At 37.6% G+C, this 23,761-nt stretch overlaps 1 protein-coding gene across 1 annotated transcript in view; it reads left to right on the top strand.

Annotated features, from left to right (window-relative positions):
• Positions 1 to 23,761, top strand: part of cpne5a (copine Va) — a 130,271-nt gene that overhangs the window by 38,999 nt on the left and 67,511 nt on the right. The window contains exons 5-7 of the mRNA XM_072681790.1: positions 757 to 796; positions 3,247 to 3,261; positions 3,462 to 3,538. Coding sequence (XP_072537891.1) covers positions 757 to 796; positions 3,247 to 3,261; positions 3,462 to 3,538 — 132 coding nt within the window. The remainder of the gene's footprint in view (positions 1 to 756; positions 797 to 3,246; positions 3,262 to 3,461; positions 3,539 to 23,761) is intronic.

Genomic DNA, 23,761 nt, shown 5'->3' with positions numbered 1-23,761 from the left:
TGTTGGAAGTGGGCTTTGCACTGTCCCACACAGTTTGTCTGACAATCCATTTTGCCTTTACTGTGTTTTTTATACAGATTTTGAGTAATAATCAGTAAGCACAATTAAACTATGTTGATTTCTGTAATGAAACACTTTAGTTATAGCCTTTTTAGTTCAATTTAGGTCAATTTACATGAGGCTGAGTTTTATATAGTTTATGTAGTCAGAATGTATTGAAACTAAGTTGGTCTGCCTTTAACTTTTTGCAGTGTGGATCAATTGTCTCATTACTTATAGTTCCCTGAAATGGGAAGAGCATAAATAATTTATCTACAGTTTCATATTTCTAAATGCCGTTTACTTCTGTATTGGTTCACCCAATGGAGAATTAAAAAAAAACCTTTGCATTAAAGAGCCCTTTGACCTCATAGACCTTTGTCTCATTTGAGACCAGATTGTCTTGTTTGTCTCAAATGTTCTGAGCCAAAGAGCCCAGGCCATCAAACCATCCCTGTGCAGTTTTTAAAGAAGTGCACTGTAAGTGCGTTTACATCCAAACATGCTTCATCTACTGTGATGGGCTTTTTCATCACAGTGGGTTCAGTCATTGCTGAAGGGACACTTTTTGCACATATTCATTTTGGATTCACTTTGAGGGAGCTGCTAAAGTGAATCGAGCTACAGCACTGAATAAACGTACGTAGAATGATCGTATAACAAAGTGATCTGTAATTATCATGTATGAATGATCCATGTCTGACTCTCTGATTTCAGATATGACATTGACTCCAAAAGTCCAGATCTGGCCAAACACGTAAGTGTGTGGAAGCACTATGCGTGTTTATGTGTGCTTGCCTGAAGAGGAACCTGAATGCATTTACGCCTGTTTGCACACATGGATTTTTGCACGCATGCCTTTTTCTGTATCACTTTTGGTTTTATGCAAATGATAGTTACTCGTTCAAGTGCTGAAGGGTGTCATTAAATCATGAGCACAGTGCTTTGTGCACTAGGATTCATGGTTTTTGGGTTTACTGTCTGTCAACTAATCAATCATTCTCAGGAATGGGTGCCCTTTTTGAAACTGACTGTCGTGACAACCGTTCAGTCCCATCACATTAAAAAATGTTACGGGGTTGAACAAGACTGGGTTGAACGTTTGTGCTAAAATGGCTAATGCCTTTTGATGCTAGTTTTTCACATCAGATATTTCTGTATTTGACACAATGCCAAATTTCTCATGTGAAATTTAGATTTTAAGTTGGAACAGAGTTGAAAAATTGAGCTGATCAATTATAAGAGAAATAAGAGAGTTTAAGAGGAGGCAAGAGACTTATGTTACTTCCTTAAAATGTTGTCAGAAAGATCAAATCATTATTTTTTATATTGATATTTGATATTAATAAAGGTTTAGGCTCTTAATAGGCTTTTAATAATCTACTGAAATGTGCCAAAATGCTGATATTTGTCAGAAAACACAAGCTTTTAATTAGAGAATTTTGGGGTCATACTGATTGCCGATCGCTGATAACGATCGAGGGTGGAGCTGAATTCCACATCACCATGTCCAGGCAGACTTGAGCTGTGTCTGAAACTGTCTGAAACTGTGCCCTATTCACCACATAGGCCACCACTCTGCCATTTTGTGGTCATGTCCGAAAACCTAGTGCCATATTTTCAGTGCACTTTACCAATCCTATAATGCACTATTATACGTAGTGTCCAAACATTGCACACTAAACAGACATAATCCTCCCATAATCCATTCTGTTGTTTGGTTTGAAGAATGACACACAGCATCCCTGAGGAAGACTGACCAGAGCCTGCTACTCTTCAAGCTCCCTGGGCAGACCGCCAGATTGTTTAAGTGGCACACTTTGCTGTCGCACAACAGTGAGCTCACTCACATAACTATGTGCCTGAAATCGTTTTGGCAATGTAGCTTGTGTGAGGCTTTTGTAATGTTTCATGAATTGTCTCTAAAGATTAAATGTACTTTACCACATTTAAAACACTTTCAAACTCCGAGAACCAGCTGCGAGAACAAGTGAATTCTCATGTGGAACTCTATTGTGTAGCTCTAAGTGCTGTTAGTAGTGTTTGCCAGCTCTGCTGTGTTCTGATACTCATTGTACTGGACTGAGTAATGGACCTTCAGTTAGTGGTGATACAAGATTGAGTCAGATATGGTAAAAATGCTAGACTCATGTCATTCTTTCAGCACATGAAGCGAAATTTAACAAGGGGTTTCATGTGTTTCTACAACCGTGAGGCATAACTTATGAAATATGAAACATATGATCTGACAAGCTCTCAGGTTTAATGGCATATCGCATATTTGGGCTGAATATCGTCCATTACCAATCGATCCTTCCATTTCTACTTTAAATGTTTTTTAATGATTTTTTTTGCCTTTAGCATTACCCGGTTCGATGAACATTACATGCTAAAGACATGTTACGCTATTATGAAATGTGATTTAGTTACATCTTAGTGATTTTCCTAAATGATGATATTAACCATATGTCTTAGGGGCTTAAAGGGCACCAAATCCTGAGAATGGCCTTAATGAAGGACCATCTGCTCACTGCTGTTAACCAGTAACCCCTTTAAGAACGGCTCATTGTTTTGTATCTGTAGTCAACATCTTTTATGCGTGCACATAATGCACACATAACGCACACATAGTGTGCAAGTTCATTTCAGCAGGAAATGAAACGGTTCCATAATCAAGTGCAATTATCAAAGCTTTCGAGAACATTTGCAACAGCATTGCCAAGCTGGATCTCCACTGTGGGACATATGTGGAGTTCTCAGCTCTTAATTACAGTTTGGAGAACACTTTTGTTGTAAAGTAATGGGAGTGGAAGCTTTGATAGTTAATATTGGTCACCCCTGGATATTAATAAAGAATAGATTTGACCTCAGCCAGTGATTTGCATATCACCAAAACATGTTCATTTCCATTTTTATTTGTGTTTGATTATAATTTATGGTTTGGTATTCGCATTAATGTTTGTAAATGGATTATCGGGGTGGGTGGTTATACCCCCTGCTCTCTCTCTTGCTCTCTCTCTTTCTTTCTTCTCTTGTTTAATCTTTTTGTTTCTCTCCACCATCTCTTACACCTGACTACAACGACCTATTTTTGTTTTGTTTAAATTTTCTTTCCGTTTTTTTTTTTTTCCGGTCCTTTCTGTTACATGATGTACTCTCGTTGTTGTTAATGCTGCTCGCCCGCCCGCCTGTTCTCCCTCCTGGAAGCCCTCCGAATTCAACGTACGTGAATGCCTTCCTAGACTTTATTAACCGTACAGCGTGTTTCTATGAAAACGCAGCTCTGACTCACTGTTCTCTCTCTCTGTCTTTCTCTCTCTCTGTCTCTGCACTTCTCTCCACTCTATTTCCTGCGCTCCGGATGTGTCCCCGGGCCCTTTTCCTTCTCCCTCTCCCTTCATGCCACCCTGTACTGCTCACAGGATTTCCTGGGTCAGACCTTCTGCACTCTGGGAGAGATAGTGGGCTCTCCAGCCAGTCGCCTGGAAAAGCCTCTAGGGTAAGGAGCTAATGCACTGCACCACGGCACCCACTTACCTGCTGCACAATGGCAGCGGCCACATCGGACAGAGATACATTTAGATGAAGCCTGGTGGAATGGATGCAGCTGTCATGCCCAAAGCGGGTCTGAGCAGAAGAACAAGCAGTTCACCCTGGCTCTTTAAAATAAACAGCTGCTCACAGAAACACCATTCACCAGTTTCTGTACACATATCTGTACACGTTACAAGTCTTTTCCTGGAGCTCTTATTGGTACAGTATGATGTGCTTGTCTGGGTGAGGAACCAAACCCCTATAGTCGACTGGGTGAAGCATGATGGTTTTACTCACAACACTCTTAACAATAAAGATGCCAAAGGTTCTTTATGTGATGCCACAGATTAACTGTTTAACCTCTTAAAAGTCTACAGCCTTCCCAAAGAATAGCCCCACCAGTTTGTACAAAAGTCCCTGTAGCTACTGAATAATACACCTTAGGGTGTATTAAGCCTTCCTGCATTAAGGGGTTAAAGTTCCATAAAGAGTTATTTTATCAATAGATGTGTTTGAAAAACCTTTTAAAGGTTTAAAGAAGTCAATGTAATGGATATTTTCTATATACTGTATCTTTGCACTCATCTCTTTTTCTACAAAAAGGTTCTTCTGTGTCATAACTCAGAAGAAACCCTTGTGGCACCTTGATTTTTAAAAGTGTATGCTACACACACACACACACACCACTTTAAAACAAGATGGTTAATGGGTTAAAATCTCCAATTTTGTCTTATTTTCCCTCATAGTTTAAAAAAGCTAGCTTGTCGTTACATTTTGTGAAAGCTTCATGATGAATGGACCAACACAAATAGTAATAATAGTGATATTACTTGGACTATAATTCCATTCAGACCATTAACTTCCAGTTAAAAGATATGAGGTTCATCTCCTCCATTAGAAATGGTATGCTCTCCTATTGTTTTAAACACCTCAAACAAATGGCACCTCAAGACTGCCATCAGTAGAAAAAGAAATTCCTTAATGATACCTATAAGATGTGGCAGCATTGGCTGATCTTTACTTGCAGTGCTGTTAAGTCCTGATAGACTACATTTGGTCTAGCCAATTGAGTCTAATTATCCGTTTTACGAAGAAGTGATGTATTTGATGATGACATCATTGTGAGCAATACAGTAGTCCAGCGATTCTCCACATTCTCTGCACATTCTCTCTGATACAGTTTTTTGATAATAAATTTTGGCACCGGAAGTGAAGCTGAAATACAGAACTGTAATGCATAATATGTGATATCCAGTCACCCTAACCCTAATTATGCTGTGCACTGGCGTATTAGCATGTATTAACTGATGAACGCTACAATAATGCGCTTGTGGAACAATCAGAGCAATTAGCTAAACCAAGTCAAGTCATTTAAAGATTTGTTCTAAGAAATTTTATATTAATAAAATGGATAAGATGTAAACAAAGGCATGTACATCAGAAAAAAACATTTGGGGGGAAGGGGGGCAGGTGTAGTCTAAAGGTTAGAGAAGTGAGCTTGGGACCAGATGAGAGGTTGGGGGAAGTGAAGGAACAGTGTTATCTTTTCCCTCAACATTCAGAGCAGAGGTGCCCTTGCGCAACCTAACCCGAAATTGCTCCCAAAGCACTGAGATGGCTGCCCACCCACCGGCTGTGTGTGTGTATGGGTTAAAATGCAGAGGTGGAATTTTACTGTACTGCTGTGCAATAGCTGTGAAGCATGTTTCTAATTACACCAAATGTTTACAATATAGTTGGAAAACGTCCATTCAAGGTGAAAAGATACATACAGGGTATTAAAGGGCAAAACAATGTAGTCCCCAAAACATACATTTTCATATTTTTCCATAATTTTCATAATTTTACCTATGATGACCAAATTCTATATAAAATTCACAAAACACAGAGCTAGTAAATAACATTAAAAAACACATAGTTTTTAGACAGTTTTGTAGACAATGTAAACCTCTCTATCTCTATCAGCGGTTTCTATCATTACTGCTGTAAAAAAAAATAAATTGTGAAATTCATTGTTTCTCTACAAACTACATTGAATTACCTCTGAACAATCAAATTATGCATAAATAGAAGCAGTAGGAAATGTTCAGTCTCCTAGTTTAAATAACTTTGTTATTGTTCAGTCAAAGTTTCTTGATGGTTCTTAATGGTTCAAGGAAAAAGGTTCATTTGGCTCAGAAGCTTGTTCATGGTTTATAACTGAAAATTTCTTAGAAAAGCAAATGTGGTTTCATGGCATCGCGTAAATAAACCCTTTTTGATGCCTTTATTTTTAAGTGTTGTCACAAGTATCACACATAAGCATGCATTAAAATGCAAGTGAAGTACCGGATATGATGTCCAGTCTATTAAATATGACAGACTACTATGTTTGTTACATTTCTTAACCTTCTTATCTGATCTTAAGACATTAGTTCTCCTCTGTTTAGCTTTAGATGCATACATACATTATTTTCAATTGATCTGGCTTAATTTTTTTCATAGTGGTGCTTTTGTTCTGCTATAGAACAATGACAGATATTCCCTCTAGCCTCACCATCTGCAGCATGTGTTCACACAGCAGATGAGAATAGTCAGTGTTGATGACCAATATTATTTGAACACCACCAGAGGCTTCCACTCTGCAATTACTGTCATCAGAACAGCTGTGCCTGTTCCCAGCAGCCATATGCCTTCTTAAGAGAAGCAGAAATGCAAACATCTTGGTCAGGACCGTTGTTTCCACAGCCATTTTGAGAACAGTTCAGCAGTCAGATTATTACAGATTATGTAATATGCCCTACCTTCTGACATGACATTTGTTGTGGACAAAGCTTTTTTGACCACATTCTTAGAAAAAAAGAGAAAAGACAAGTTATACTTATGGTTGTAAGTCTATTATTCTAGCCCTGAGGTTTTGCATTTGCAAAGTGTTTCCGTGTCCATATGGAAACCATAAATGTAGTTTGGCAGTCTCCTGGTGTGTGAGTTCTGTTGTAGTAGCATCTGGTATGCCACAAAGCAGTTAGAAATGATCATTCTCAGCAACTAGTCACTCTAGATGTTTATTCAATATTTCAATTGGATCTAGTTAAATGTGTGTTGTGCTTTTCTTACTCTAAGATGGGTTGAAACTATAAGATAAACTTAAAATAGTTAAATGTAGTTTTTAAACACAATTAAACAACACTACACTGGACTTTTACTGTTCCATAAACTCCCACATTGCATATTATAGGTGAGTTATTTAGATGAGTTGGTGAGTTGAATTGAAAAATGTAGCCACATTTTTTTTTCTTTTTAAATTGTTTACAAACCCAAGAAAAGTATTGACAGAAAACATACACCTCAAAGCATATTCAAATCATTGTTTAAAAACAGTTCATGCTACAATGTATCAATTAAAACACAGATTTAAGAACATAAGGCCTTAGTAGTGAATTACTGAAAATCGTTGGCAGTGTGAGGTTTTCAAAACATCACTGTCTTAAAACCTCAAACCTCGACACAACCTTGTAAATAATTTCAAAGCATTAATTTGGCAGCAGTTTATTTTTTTATTTCTGAAATCTAGTTACTATTGTCACTGTGCTGTTTCCCTTTTTTTGCTACCCAAAGCAAACAATCACGGGTGCTTAATCTTTCTGCAAAACAAGAACTGTCTAAATGACAAGTCATAATAAAAACATTCCTTTTCACTTCAAACACAAATGTTAATACTGTTTGTTTTTGTTATTGTTGGTGACCATTGTGTTTCATAACATTTTACAGAATATTATTGTTTTTGTAACAAACAAAGATTAAAGAAATAAATCACGCTAAGTTATTACAAAGGGTAAAAATACCTTCTAAATTCAAAAAAACCTTGGAGCTTTTGGATATTCTTAACTTTACATCTTAAAAGCTTACAACATTTAATGATAACACATTTGAACACATTTGAGTGTTTGTCATTAAGACCATTATTTATAAAATTTTGAACTTTTGTATTGATTCAGTGGTCATGCAGTATTTAAGGGCTGCTGATGCTTATATTATGTTAATATAAGCCAATAAAAACCAAAAACAAATACTAACGTTTTTAAATCCTTATGACTACAGGGTTTAGTTTAGGTGTATTATTTCAATGATTGAAACCTGAAAATGTAAAAAAGACTCTTAAACGGTTCTTGGTTTGGATAATTGTTTCTAGGAGAAACATTGACATTACATTATGTGAAGGTTCTGCAAGCTTTAACCTTTTGAACCCTAGGGTTATTATTCTTTTATTAAGCGTGTTATTAATACAGAAACTACTATGAATTATTTGGTAACAGTTCAACATATATTTGTGGAACACCACAGGGTTCTATTTTAGGGTCTATAAAACTGATGTTAATAATGAGAGTAATGCAGTTATGAGGGGTAAAGCTAAAAGGCAAAGTGCAGTTCTGAGATTTTGAAAAGAAAGTGTTGAAAGTGTTGAAGGATCCAGTAGAAAAGGCTATTCTGTGTGAAATCCTCTCACGCGTTGGAGTAAGTGATGGGGGAGTGGGCAATTGGGGGAGAAAGTGTGTAGGGATGCTTTTTCACTGATGAGCTGTGGTGGAGGGCCTGTAGACTGGCAGGGCTGCGGGGGGAGTTTAAGAGCTTTGCAGGGGATTTCAGTCTAGGCTCCTCACCTCTCTGTGTGTGTTTGGAGACATAGGCTCTTTGTGTGTGTGTGTGTGTGTGTGTGTGTGTGTGTGTGTGTGTGTGTGTGTGTTTGAGTGAGAGAGAGAGATATTGAGGAGAATAGGAATGGCACCAAGAGGTGTGTTAAATATGTTAGCTGTGGCTAAATGAGCCTTCGCTCACTCAGAGCACACAGAATGACCTGCTTTCGAACAGCGTACTGTATCTGTCACACTCCTTTACCATCTCTCACTTTTTCTTAAACACTCCAGTTGTAGGAATCTGAGTGACTTTGACGAGAGCTAAATTGTGATGGCCAGACAACTGGGTCGGAGCATCTCCATCAGGCAGGTCTTGTGGGGTGTTTCTGGTTTACAGTGGGCAGTTTTCACCAAATGTATTCTAAACAAGGACAACTGGTGAACTGGTGGGATCCATGAAGGACTTGAAGGATCTGTTGCTAAAATCTTGGTGCCAGATATCACAGGACGGAGGTCTTGTGAAGTAAATGCCTGGTGGCACTGGGGGGACCTAGACAATAGTAAGCAGGTAGAAAGTCGAAATGTGCTGGTCTGAACGTATACAAGACAAATCTTGGTTTAGTCCAGTTTCTTAGACTGACTGGTGTGTCAGGCTTATGTAAATGTACATGCAAGTGTAACATGTAGTTAGTGTTTGCTGCATGCAATTTGATTAATTCAGTTAATCAACAAACCTTCAAGTTGTCTAGCATGTGGGATCCCAAGTCATGTAGTGTATCATCCACAAATCATAAATTGAGGTGAACTATAACATACACAAATTTATAATACCCTTTAAATCTTTTATAACCCGTTAGGACAGTAAAAGCCATGTAGTGTATCTAAGGCTTAAGGTAACCTCCCATCAGGCCTTTTTTTCTGAAAAACATGAAGACAGATGTTGTTGAGTATAAAAGATGCCCGGTACTGCAGGCCAGGGTTCATTGAGGATTCTGTGTCATGCTCTTCTGCTGATCTTTTTTCAGGTGCCCAGTTCTACTGAGAGCAGCAGTAATGCTGTACTTCTTCCATTTAACTACAAACTATCAGGCAGTAGTGGCTTGTGAATATTGGCCCTGGGGAGAAAAATAAAAAGGAAAAATAAAACGCAAACACAAACTGATGTCTAGTCATCAAAAGTTGTCCACACAGATTTAGGCCCTATGGGCAATCTGTTTTTTACCCAGATGTTCAGAAACACATTAAATGGTTGAAGAAATCATGAATTTAGCAATGGAAAATGAACAACTTCCTTGCATCCTTGGCGCAACAATTTTCCCAGTACAGCGGCAGTGACGTAAATGGACACCAATCGATACCATGTGATACACATGCATTCTGTAATAATGTGTGAAAATAGGCTTGCAATAACATAACTTGGTATTAGGATGTTAAAGGGGCCCTAAATGAAAAAAATGGATTTCTTTTTTTGTAAAGAAGTGAAATAATAATAAAAAAAATATTCCCTAGTCCATACAGCCCTTGTATAAAAGTATGTAGTAAAACATAATGACTTTAAATCACTTATTTGTGGCGTTATGAAAAATAAGGCATGTACATATGTTGACCTTTTGGGCACCATTACAAATTACACATGTTTTAATTTAAGAAATATTGAACACAGACTCACACACAAGTTTCGGGCACCCTAAGCATTGCAAAGGCTCAGATTTGTTATACCTTTTTTTTCATCCGTTGCAAATTGAAACCCCCATATAACTGCCAAGAACCTGCAGTTGAAGTTAAGCTAAGGCAAGAGGGTGGTGCACTATTCCACTGTGCAGCATTGCTTGCATAAACATAATCTTTAAGGTGAATTCATAAAAATAAAAACATACATGTGACCTATCAATCTTAATTTACCTCTAAAAATTAAAAATATGTTACAGAACAAGTGGTTTAAGAAACAATTGCTGTGAATTGATGTGAACTGAAGTCCAAATAGAGCTCTTTTGCCACAATCAGCACATTTCTAGGTACATTTCCAGAAACTAGGAACTGCATTTAATGAAATGAACACCTTGACAACTGTGAAGCATAAGGATGCATCTATCATGTTATGGGGAATTTGGTGCTGCCAGTGGCATTGGCAACACTGTACGGACAGAGGAAAGAATAGATTGCACAAAATAGAATAGAAAACAGAATAGAAAATAAAGGACACAAATGTCAAACCCATGAAATGACCCACCTCTTTTGAGAATACTTGGGCGAATAGTAGAGTGGTCACCTTATTGACTTGTGTTTAGTAGTGTCTAAACTTAGAGATATATTTGATTTTTTTAGCCTATTCAAACTAGCTGAGGTTTTTCTTGAGTAAATAGCAAAGCACTTTTGTTAGTCGCTCTGGATAAGAGCGTCTGCTAAATGCCATAAATGTAAATGTAAATGTAAATGTCTGAAGCTGAAAAAAGGATGGCTTTCATAGCGAGATAATGATCCATAAATACCTTAAAACTACTATGGACTTTCTAATGTGACACAAACTGAAGCTTTTGGAACAACACTCACAGACGACTGACCCTAAATATCATAGAACATTTGTAGACAGAGATGTGAATGCAAGACAACCAAAGAATCTCAATACTAGAGGCCTTCTGCAATGAAGAGTGGGAAAATTCCAACTACAAGAACTTAAAGAATTTCGTCTGGCAACAAAAGGTGTTTGCAAGCTGTGCTTTCTGCCATAATCCTGACTCTGTAAGGTGCTCAAACTTTTGCACAAGCCACATGAATCATTTAGGTTGCTTTTTGTTTGATTAGCTCCAAATAATTATTGTATGGCTATGAAATAAGGCTGACTTTTTCTTAGTATTGCTGAAATTAGGATCAGAGTACATCATAATGGCTGTCATGCGGGAGCTGTTTGTGCAGAAATCGAGATAGATCATGATTTTTTTTCTCAGAAGATGCAAAAACCGTGTTCTTTCAACAGAGCTCAATAATTCACCACCACCACAGTACTGTCATTCTGCATCTTGTTGGCATATTCCGTCTTGCCCTTGCTGCTGTGGATTTTTTACTCTGCATCTGATCATGTTTGTGTCTGTTTTCGGGGAATTAGGAATTGCAGGCATGGTAGTTTTGGCCCTTGTTTCCACACGGCTGTGAGCGGCGGACGATAAAAAGGGTGCTTGACAACTTCCACCATTGTCTGATCTGCCTCAGGGATAATAGAGGCGGATCAGAAAATAGACTTGTTGTTGTTGTGATTCTTCTTGTTGATGTCTTCTCAAGGCTAAATTAGCCCAATTTACATTTCCATCTAACTGGAGCTGGATCTGCTCCCTATCCTAGTGCTTGGGTAAACAAACTCACACTGGGCTCTGCAAGAGTTATCTTGACTTTTCTCTGATAAGCGCAGGATGTTGAAGCAGCGGTAACCTTAACGCTAATTCGCAGCTTTGGTCCAGTTCTACCTGCACTGCCTTGTGTATCTTTCTTCCCAGTAGTATTGATTTATTCTGGCTGAGCTTCTATCTAGGAGCTGAGCTCTGAAGAAGTGGGATCGGAACACTGCCCCTGGACTTGCATGTGTTTTCACACTGCATAGATTTAAACAGTACTGTACTGTAGCTTCTTCCCTATGGTGATGTCATTAGCGAAGCTTTAACGCAAGCCGCTTAAAGGATCGAGCCTTTGTTGTTTTGACACATGGTGCAAAAGTGTAACATCGAAGTTAAATAGAACAGGTATCCTTCTGCTCTGGGCAGCCATTACTGCATTACAGGGTAGAAGTGAGAAAAGTGGGCGAGTGAAAGGCATTTTGTCTTATCTGAGCTTCAGACGAGGCACATTTTCCCACAGAAGACTGAAATCACAGAAGTTTGTTTTTGACTCGGGGCTGTTTGAATTCTTTATAGAAGGTTTTTCCACATTTAAATGATGCCCCAAAAGTCTTCAAGCTTCTTAAATGCAGGAGTTACCAATGTTGAATGCATTGAATGCAAATTTTTCTAGCAGCAAAAAAAAGTGCTGCATTGATTAAAATGCACTCAATTCAAATGTATATGTCACTTTCACAAGTACAAACTACTTTACATCCACACAGTTTTGTATTTCTGTTTATATTTGTGCTTCTGCCAATGTGCCTAAGACATTCACTCACTATGCAATTAAGTACAATCAGCTGAATCTCTAATTTCCAAGTATTATACATTCTCTGAGTCTTTAAACCTTGTACTGACATTGAGCAACCATAGATCAATTCTAAATCGATGTTCACAGGGCAGGGGAAAGCTATAGCCAAGTGTTACCAGCTTGCAGTATATGCATTTCAGAATGTTATTTAGAAATGGCACTTCTGGTGTCGAGAGCATTGCTAGTGCTAGGGGGAGTTAAGAACAGGTAGATTAATTGGCAGTACCAAATTTGGAGAAAAAGTAAAAGAGTGGCAGTTCAGGGGAACTGTAAAGGTCGAGATTACAGTACACTGTAAAAACAATTCCTAAAAAGATCAATGATTGGCAGCAATGGCTGTCAAAGAAAAGACACAACATTAAAGTCAAATAGCCAAATTCCAGTTCAGTAAGAACAATAATTTTATAGAAATGTACATTCAAGTTTCTGCAGAGAAATATGATTATTCTACAGATGTGTCCTGAATTATTACAAACACTTTCAAGTGATGACACTAAGGACTCTGCAACAAAATACCATTACATAACAGATTTTTATTGAATTATTAATCAAAGAACTTCAATAAAAGTGACAGCGCTAAAGGACCTGCAGCAAAATTGACTGTCTGTCAAACACTGACAGATTAATTCTGTGGGAGCAGGAAAGTGAACACGAGCATACAGCCAGCACAGAGTCACACTCAGCAACACAGAAAATGGCAACTCTTACAACCTACAACACTGAGGACAGGCAATGAACCATTACATAAGACATACAAGCACACCTAAGTGAAGTTAGCTTCAGGGAACAGCAGCACATTGACGCCCTGTATGTAAATTGATATGTCAGGAACCAGTGAGAAAGGTACATATGTTTGGTGCACAAATTTTGGCGTTGTCACTTTTTGCAGGTGTTTGATTGTAATAATTCAAGGAAAATCAGTAAATTAGTTCAGTTTCTCTGCAAAAACTTTAATTAGGTGGTTAATTTTTACCAATACAACATTTCATCTTCAAATTGTGATGTAAATGATGTAATTTAACTAAACAAGCAAAACTGAAGAAATGTCTTAAATAATTTGTAAAATGTAATTAATAGAAGTAAAAGAAGAAAAGAAGAAAAAGTAAGGACAACCAGTTTCTGACATCAACTGGATCAGATGGTCTCATATTTTACTCAAGTTGATACAATAAAGAATTTCTAGTGGATTCTATGTTGGTGAGCTCTCATGTCTTACTGCAGAAAAGCAGCCCCAAACCATGACATTTCTACCTCCATGCTCCATTCACAGCTGATATGGGTTCTTATGCTCAGAGGCAGTGTCTGGTTTATGCCAGACATGTCCTCTGTTACTGTGTCCAAAGAATTCAGCTTTGGATTCAATTGTCCAAAGCACATTGTTCCAGATGTCCTGGTCTTATTCAGGGTGTTTTCTGGAAAACCTTCGTCTTTACCTGACCTGGCCATGTTGGCAGTTGTTGCATGTAGAAATTATGTTGCGGACAGTAGTGCGGCTGATTTCTAAGTGTTCTGAGATATTTTTTAATCCCTTCCCAGATTCATCTGCATCTACAACCTTTGTTCTAAACGCCTCTTTGGGTCTCACCATGGTAATAACTCTCACTTTACCAATCAAGAGCAAACCAAACTAAATGTCTGAGGTGTAAATAAGACAGGCGTCTCCAAAATCTCTAATATATCTCGATATTCTGATCACCTTCAGCTGATGTGCTGCACCTGATTCAAATTTTAGGCATTTGAAGTAATAATAAATGTGATGGTTGTCTTAACCTTTTCTTCATTGGAAAATTGAATTTTTATTACTCACATTTTATAAATAATTTCTTTTGTTTTATGTGTTTATGTTATATTACCCCCATCTTCCAATACTGTAAGTGACGATTAATGTCCATATGTCCATATGTTTAAATATATTTAAAGAGACAAAAGTTTTCCTGGGATGTCCTAATTGTATATAGTGATGTGCAGTACCTCAAGGGATGGGCCCACTCTCCTGACACACTTTACCTTCTTACATATTAATGCTGCTACATCTTCACCATCCTGCCATTATTAAATATTAAATGCACTTACAGTACAAAGTAAGCATGTCACAAGTATGCCAAAACGCTAACCTAAGGGACCTGAAAGAACGACTTATCTTGAGAGACTAAAAAAGCACGACTATATAAGCCCTCATACAATTTATATGCAGAGCACACAGGCCACTGCTTATTTTCCATCCTGGTTCCATATTATGCAGATGGCATAAACAATTGATTCTGCTCTTTGGAATTTTTGTCGAGATGCCCTTCAGAGGCTGACATTTTAACTGGATGTCATATTGGAAGAGCTCACAGAGGAAATGCATTTATTTTCAATCTGTGAATGTCTGATGTTTCCAAAGAAGAGGCTCCTCTTAATGTACGCCATGATTAATAAAGCCTAAAGGTATAACTTGCAGCCAATCAAGTAAAAAAGGAAATCCAATTATTAAGTGCAAATAGTGTTGCAAAGGTGACTGTGGGTTTCTTTACATCTTAACATTTTTGTTTAATATGCTATAATATATTTATGTATGTAAAAAATCCTGATTAGATTTTTCATGGCAGTCTTGCATCTCTCTTTATTTCTTAGAATTAAATTGGCTATTTTTGTTCCTCTGCCTTGAAAATGTGTGTGTATAAACATTCTTTATTGTAATTGACTGCCCTGCATCTTATTCAAAAAACAATCTAGGCTGAACCCCTTCTGATAATGTAAATGGGCAGACTGAAGTGCTGTAGGCTGAAGAGGTGTTTGTGCGTGTAGGTTTTGTAACAATCATTTTTGCTACTTAGTTTCTATACAGCATATAGAACATCCTGGTCTCAAGTGGAAATTGTATATGTGTGACTAAAAGACCATTTCAGGATTCGTACAATGCATATTACATATAGTTTTACTGCTGTACATATGCATGAATTACTGACGCAACCCAGACACAGAAATCAAACAATTTGAACAGAGAATGCTACAAAGCAACCAGTGAAATTGTATTACCTGAACCTAAACCTAAACTTAAACTACTCAACCTAAACATAGGCTAAACTTAACCTAATCCTAAGCCTACCCTTAACCATAACCTACATTTAGCTTAACCCTAACCCCAACCTTGAACATAACCATAGAAAAATGTGAAATTCTTGTAGTTTCGCCAGGAGTGCACATTCATTAAACTCTTTTGTATAAGGAATGTTCTCTGTATAACAGAGAAAAGCTGAATACCGTTTTTTAAATTCATCTTCTCATACATGACATGCCGTGCTGTGTTTAAATATGTAAAAAAAAACTGAGGGAAGCTGGTATTAGTTTTTGGGGTGCAAATTAGTTTTACATTTACATTTACATTTATGGCATTTAGCAGACGCTCTTATCCAGAGCGACATACAAGGTTATTCATATTACAGAGGTGGGCCAATGTAGTGTTAGGAGTCTGGCCCAAGGACTCTTATTGGTGTAGCGCAGCATAGTCACTCAGACCGGGAATCGAACCCCAGTCTCCCACATGGTGTTGTAACTCAGTGGTAGGTAGAGGTGTTATCTGATTTAGGGAATCTCATTTGTTTTTTAAATTGTTTTACAATGTTTACATACTAATTCAAATGTTTTTCCAGAAATTCAGAAAATTAATTTCTTCATATTAAAAAATATTTTTGCAACATTCTGATACGTCATGTTAAATTATCTTAAACATTGATTTTATAAGACATTAAAATATAATTTACATTTTTGTAATACGGATGTATATGAATACACAAGTAGGCCTACATTCTGTCAAGCTCTATTTGAAAAAGGATGTCCATTAGGGATGTCCCCTGTCCGTTTTAACTTACAAGTGTCAGCTATATTAAGTCCAATCCTTTTCTGAACATTTGTTTTCATCTCTACTGTTTTCACATGTTTACAATGAAGATTTCGCAACACACCACCAATATCCTGTCACTTCCCTTTAACTCAGATTTTTCTCTCAGTCCTAGCTCCACTTATCAAAAGAAGTTCTGGACTTCTGGCTCAAGGCAGAAGCCACCTGAACTTTAGCCCAAAGTTCTCGCTCCTCTCTTACAGTCGTCACCCACATTCTTATATCAAATTGTAATGACCCACTGAATATGGTCATAACAACCGGAGCCTAATCAATATTAAAATGCTTTCATTTTGTGTTAATATTAACTTTTATAAATGTATTAATTTATATTTATATTATAATATAATCTGATCAGTATTAATCATAAAGCAACACAGAAAGGTTAATTATTGTTACTAACATTGAGAAACATAATGTTATCAAAGATTCTGGGTCATTGTCGGTTGGCTGTTTTCCTTCTTTTGCCATCTCGGCATTACCCGATATGTTCACTGTAGTGAACGGGGCAAAAGTGCAATGAGCCATCACATTACCTCCATCTTGACTCGAGCCCCATTGTGGGAAAATGGAATCTCCATTTTCCTTTGTGGCTTTTGTGGTGTGGTTCCCCACAGCTAATAAATCTTTAACATGGTAGTGCCGTTGGTTTTAACCAACCCTCTTTTAACTCTCCCGAGCTTCAGACCCACACACTCGAGTAGCTCACAGGCGAGTGGGGAGTAAGTTACAGAATTACAGATATGAATGCTATCACTCACTGCACATGGCTAGGGCCATTACACCAGGCAGCGGCGGCAGAGGGGACAGATAAAGTGCTTTAGCTATCATGAAGGACCTCGCAGTCAAAGCAATAGTTACTGGGAAAAGTAGCCGCTGCCGCTGTGCAGTTTTACAACAGCTGTCTTCCACTTAACTCACCTCTGCTGGAAGGCTTTTATCAGTGTGTAGTATTGCTTTACCTAGACTGAACCAGAACGATTGCTTGCGTTGATGCATTTGATGTGATATTGAGATCCAGTTTAGACACAACTAAAATTTACATACACACATCTTAAATGCATTTTTTCACAGTGAAAGATGATGGTACATTTGCAGAAAGTGTAAGGTTCATTTAACACCAAAGTGTTTAAGGATGAGGGAAAATGAGCACTCATTAAGATCATGGAGTTGATGACTAGTATAGCGGCTTCTGTGCTTTTTGCGTCTGTTATATGAAGAGTTGTAGCAATTTATGTGTAAAGCAGTAAATGTTCTCTTCTTTTGATATTGAACTGGGATGAAATATTATCTTCTCAGCTTCAGATTCCTCCATAGGCTTCAGATTGCATAGAACCTATATTCATAAAGTCTGTAATTGAAGGAGTGCTGATCTAGGATCAGATACCTCTCTTGTTTATAACAGAACAGAGCTTACATCAGCACTCCTACTCTGAGAAACTTTATGAATACAGACCCAGCTCTCCGGCTTCTTAGTAAAACTCAGTTTTGGCCTGACTTCATATCTGTACCTCAAAATCTTCACTGGCTTCCAGTAAAAGAACTCTTTCAATTCACCATTCTTTTCACATATAAAGAAGTAATCCTGCTCCATCTTATTTCTTCACTCTCCTGGTCTGCTAACTGTCCTTTAATCTAACCTGTGTAACATGGGTGACAGAGCTTTTTCTACAGCAGCAATTCGCCTTTACAACATCCCCCTCCTATCAGCCAGGGCCGTTTCTTGTAGGTGACAGCAAAATATGACCATGCTGCCATTTATATTGACTGGGAGAGTCCAAATATAATCTGTGTGCTGTACTGTTTGATGGGACAGCAGCCATCAGACAATCAACAATGAAACAATTTTAATGTATTCCTGTATAAGCTAACAGATAGTACAATATTTAATTGTTAAGTGTTTGGCAAGTAACACCACTAACTTTACATTCCATTTTAAAACCATCAGCACAAAAACACTGCCACAAATCCACACAGTTCACAGGCTAATCTCCCTTAAGTTTAGAACATAAGCTAACAACATGTTTTTAATAAAGTTTTATGAAAGGTCATAAAAAGCTGCATGCGTCAATAGTGAACTTAGACTTCAAACACAGGGATGGACTATGTACAAAATACACACATATTTCTAAATCATATATTGACATTTTTTGCCTTTTTATGTTGCATATAGTATCTAGCCGTGGTGTTATGTAAAGTATTGGCTGGTGCTCCATCCAGTTGGGGAGTTGAGGATGAGGTAGGGTGAAGATCATCCAACATCCTGACCTCACTAATGCTCTAGTTGCGAAAATCAATCAATGCTCTAAAATCTAGAAGGAAGCCTTGTACAGCAGAGACAGTTACTCCAACAAAAGCAGAATGAAATGTTTTATAGTGCCTTTAATATCAGAAAAAAAACCAAAAATAAGCAGGTGTCTCAGTGCTTTTTTTTCCCACATAGTGCAAATTTTGGATTTTGCAGTAGAAGCCATCCTATTTTTTCAGATTCAGGCTTTTATGGTTTGACATTTGCATTCAGGATGTGCAAGTATTGTGTGGAATCTATTCCTACCTCCACACATTAAATATCGCCAATACCACTGGTGGTAGAACAACCACAAAGCATGATAGAGCCACCCCCATTCTTTACACTTGACAGGGCCTTCTTTTTTTTATATATAAAATGCAGTTCTCTATATGTTCTGTAGATTATTTCAAATGTCTGGTTTTGTGATGAGGCCAAAGTTAAGGTTTCTTTTCTACTTACAAAAGTGCTTCGCTATTTACTCAAGAATAACCTCAGCTAGTTTAATGATTAACTAAACAGACTAAACAGACTAATAATTCAAATATACCTCTAAGTTTAGACACTACTAAACACAAGTCAATATGGAGACCATAGTACTCTACTATTCACTCAAGTACTCTCGGAAGAGGCGGGTCTTCAGCCTGCGTTTGAAGACAGCGAGTGACTCTGCCGTTCGGACACCCAGGTGAAGCTCGTTCCACCACTTTGGTGCCAGGACAGAAAAAAGACCACTGAGTACCACTGAACACTTGTCTTCTGAGGACTTGCCGGGTCAAGCCGAGCCATACTTGAAGCTCGAAGGGCTCATGGTGAGGATAGACTTTTGACCTTTCCCACCAAGTACACAGAGGCTGGTCCATTCGTGGCTTTGTAGGCCAGCATCAAGGTTTTGAATCTGATGCGGGCAGCTACAGAAAGCCAGTGAAGAGAACGCAGCAGTAGAATGGCATGGCTGAACAAGCAACACTGCATAGTGGAATGGTGCACCACCCTTCGAACTTATTGCTAAACCACCTTGTAGCTTCTTGGTGGGTAAATTGGTGTTTAATTTGCTTGACTTACAAGCAAATACAAGCAGTTCTCTTTGAGATTTTTTTTTGTTCTTGCAGAGTTCATCTTGACCTCCCCAGTTCCCCTGAACTCCCTTTTCTCAATTACTCTACATTCAGTAATAGAAGGTTACAAAGGTTCTTTATACCAGGAATGTCTGTTTCATGTTCTATTTAAAGACAGAGAAAAAATTATTAAACAAGTTGAGGCAGGTGTTCTCCAGCTTGTGTGGAGCATGGATAAGAAGTGACATCCCTGCTTTATGCTTTAAGGATCCACTCACTGTAATATTCTTTAGGTAACCACTCCAGGTAGTGCTCTCTAAGCAAAATAAGTTCAATGGGGCACTGAAAATGGTGTCTTTCTCTTGTAAAAAAACATTTTATGCTTATGCAAGAGATTTTCCTCATAGTAAGGAAGCCTATAACCAGGCAGAAAAACATTGAACAATCTTTTCTGGCTCCTTCATTTCTAGAAATGTAGGTGCCACGCTTGCTTTTTCTGCACACCTACTCCTCTCTCTTGTCTGCTGTCTATTTTCTCATCTTACAACATGTTTTTCTTTATGTTATCTGATTCTTGTGTTCTATGTGTCATCTTCTTCTTTTTTTGAATGATGTCAGCCCCTGTGGTTTGGGATTAAAGAAAAGCCATACAAATATAACTGTAACACATATATTCCTGTTGCTGGACCAATTGTAACCTTGAATTGTGAGAACAGTGAAATCAACCTAATTTGAAAGCAAGGGCCATGCCACAATTTATCTTAATTCAAATCCTAGTGTATCTAAGGATTACGGATGCCTATCCAAGCTTAAAAATCAGCAGGATTAAGGTTTTAATCCTATTCAACATCCCCTGTGGAGTTCTTCTTTAATGCAGTTTCACTCCGATCAGCATCGTGTTGTGTTTATGGTGGCCATGATCCAACGAGTTTCTCCATAAATGTTATCTGCCTTAGTTTCACGCAATGAGTCAGGTGCTTCTCTTTTATTTAAGTCTTCTGCGAGTAAAGTTGAACAGTAATGCTTTGGATGGTCCAGTGCCCTGTGTTTGCATAGCTTATCTCGCTAAAACAAGAATGTTTATTCAGATCAGAACGGGAGTATCATCACTTGGCTCTCCGTCCTGAAATCAAATGATCTTTCATTCGGTTTTGCTCTGGTATTTTATTGCCACTGCTGCTAGTCAGATACAGAACATGCTCCAATAAGCCCCCCTCTACAGTCCTCTTTCTGTCTCCTCTTTCACTTTATCTTGTACAACTGTGTTGAACTGGATATCATCCATCTATTCTTTCTCATTTCTCTGTAAGCATTTGCTAGTTAAATACAATTTAAAGCAATTCATTCTTTTTTTTTAAATCAATGTGAAGATGAACTCCACACTTGTGACAGAAATGGGAGTCTCAAATATGCATTGTATCTAAGCATCTAATACAGCTGGCTAGCAAACATTTTTAAGCAGCTTTTTAAAGCAACCAAAACTGTGTGACTGTGTGATTGCAAATATTTGGGCAGCAAAAACTCACTGTTGTGATCTAAAATTAGGTCTTATTAGTCCTGACATTCTATGGATGGATTTGGATTATAATTGCAGAGAAAGGGATTTTCCAATTAATGGAAGTACATTAGTTGTACAACAGAATGCACACTTTGACAACAGCTAACAGTTATAAATGTTGCGATGTTGTGAGTTTTACCTTATTACGATTGCAGTGCCCAAACAAAAGGCACCATATTTAATCGGAACAACTCCATTTACTTAATCCATATAACACAATTTAACAATTTAACTCAAAATCTTGAGTGCCAGTTATCTAAACTATTCATTTTTGAGTTAGTTTGACTTAAATTGCTTAAGTTATCTCACCTTTTCAGCATTTATGTTAATTAATTTAATAATTTACACTATTTATACTGTTACAGTCTAAGTTACAATTATGCTATAAACTATAGTAAACCCTAATGCATTTACTTAGATCAGAGGTAGATCAGAGGTAATTTGTTACCTTAAATTAATTATATTTTCAGTGGTTTGTAATACTGAATTGAGTTGAACACTTTTCGTGTTTAGGTACAACAGACACATTGTAGGTACTCACCATTCAGAATGTTGTGTGACTGTAACTTAAGAAGTAACTAAACATCAGTAAAGTACTAAACATGTTGTTAACATTAAATTAACTCAACAGCTTTGGTCTAGACTTTTTCACAGTTAGACTCAACTGAAAATGTTCAACTGAATGTTTTCAGCTAAGTCTAACTCAACTTACACGTTTCACTCATTAAAAGAAGATTAATACTGGCTGGCTTATAAACAATAACAAAACAATCTTACAAGGGCACAAAACTGAACAGTACTCAACAGACCCAGACCCAGACCTGCTCCTTGGCAACACCATCACCCATCCAACACACAAACTACAGAGTAGCCCAGAGTAAATGACAACACATTGACGGTGAGTGCCAGTGACTAGAGGACACACCCAGTATGCAAACAGATGATGCCAGTAGCCAATGGGAGAGATATACATTTTACTCAGAGGTTATGTTACACAAACAAACCCTATAGGTCAGTGTAAATGATTAAAACAGCAAAGCTTGGAAATTGTACACATAATTTTCATACCACAAAACATATAGTAGCAGACACTGTAAACCTGATATATTGCAGTATGTTCTGCATTATGGTCAATAGCAGTATAATTAGGCATAAGCAACATACAGTTGACCTGGTTTAGAGTATATGCAGCAGTCTGATTTCACAAATGCTCAGATAGCCAGTGGCGGTTCTAGCTTGTGTGGTTTCCACCTTCAGCCCCCCTAACGCACACAGGCTACACAGATTATCATGATGAAAGTGTGTGAAATTATAGCCAGTGTTATGTAAGCTAGAGGGATAGAAAACTGAATATAGGCCATATGTGTATAGCAAGCTGCATAGACTAACGAACGTAAGTATTCGCCCATTAATTACAGGCATGATATTATTATACTCATAAAGAGATATGTTGCCGCTGCATAGCCCTTATCGTCTGTGCATTTCTCCTGTTCTTCTATCCTGTGTTATCTGAACTATTTGTGTTGTTGAGCTCATCAATGTCAACTAAGACTACACAACAATGGTGAGTTGGGGCAAGGGAGACACACCTGTTTTCAAATGAAAGGTGCTAGGAGCCAAATGGGGCATTTGTGAGTTTTACCTTATCACGATTGCAGTGCCCAAACATAAGGCACCATATTTCATTCAATATTCATTTCAAGAGTAAAGACTAAACCAGTGCACTTTGGTGGCACTGGCTGCTTTTATATTATTCTTAACAATTTCACATAAACCAGAAAAAGGCTAAACTGTGTATCTGTATTATTTGTGTTATTAGTATTAGTTGTGGTTAACTTGGTAGTATTTTGTAGTGGGATTGATTTTACTAATTGCGTTAGAGGTGCACAATTTCATGGAATTGGAGATTAACCCATGCCTGCCACTCTTCCCATCATGTGCTTCTCAGACATTAATATTAATCTCAGGACAAACACTGGCAGCTCTGTAAGATACAAAAATGAACAGCCAACAAGCACAGAGTCACATTCGGCAACACAAAAACCAGTCACTGACTCTGACAGCCTATAACACTAAGTCCAAACAGCCAAACTCTCCACAGAAATGACATGTGTACCTAATAGCAGGTAGCCCAGGGTAAATAAGAACACATTGATGGTGAGTGCCAGTGACTGGAGGACAGTATGCAAATAAATGGTTATTTAGAGGTTGTATTACACAGAAAAACCCTGTAGTTAAGTGCATATAATTAAAATAGCACAGGTTAGTGAGTTAAATGGAACATGTTCAGAAATGATTAAATCCAGCATCTGTGCAATTTCTGTTTTTAAATATGCAGTTTTTTTTTACTTGCACTGGCCGATCACTATCCAGTTGTCAATGATAACAGTTATACTGTATTATAAGTTCTAAAACATATACATCTATAATGTCTAAAAACAAGGTGAAAAATCTGAGAATATTCTTACAACAGTATCAGAGTAGGAAATATTGGTAACACAATACAATCGGGCCTCATAACCGTTTATTTATCCAATACTTTGATAATAATTGTTACAATGATTTAATTGCAATACATGCTATCATTTCAATACAACTAAATATAGAAGA

Source organism: Salminus brasiliensis, chromosome 6 (assembly GCF_030463535.1).
Source record: "Salminus brasiliensis chromosome 6, fSalBra1.hap2, whole genome shotgun sequence".
Lineage (NCBI taxonomy): Eukaryota > Metazoa > Chordata > Actinopteri > Characiformes > Bryconidae > Salminus > Salminus brasiliensis.
This window is presented reverse-complemented; position numbering and strand designations above follow the sequence as displayed.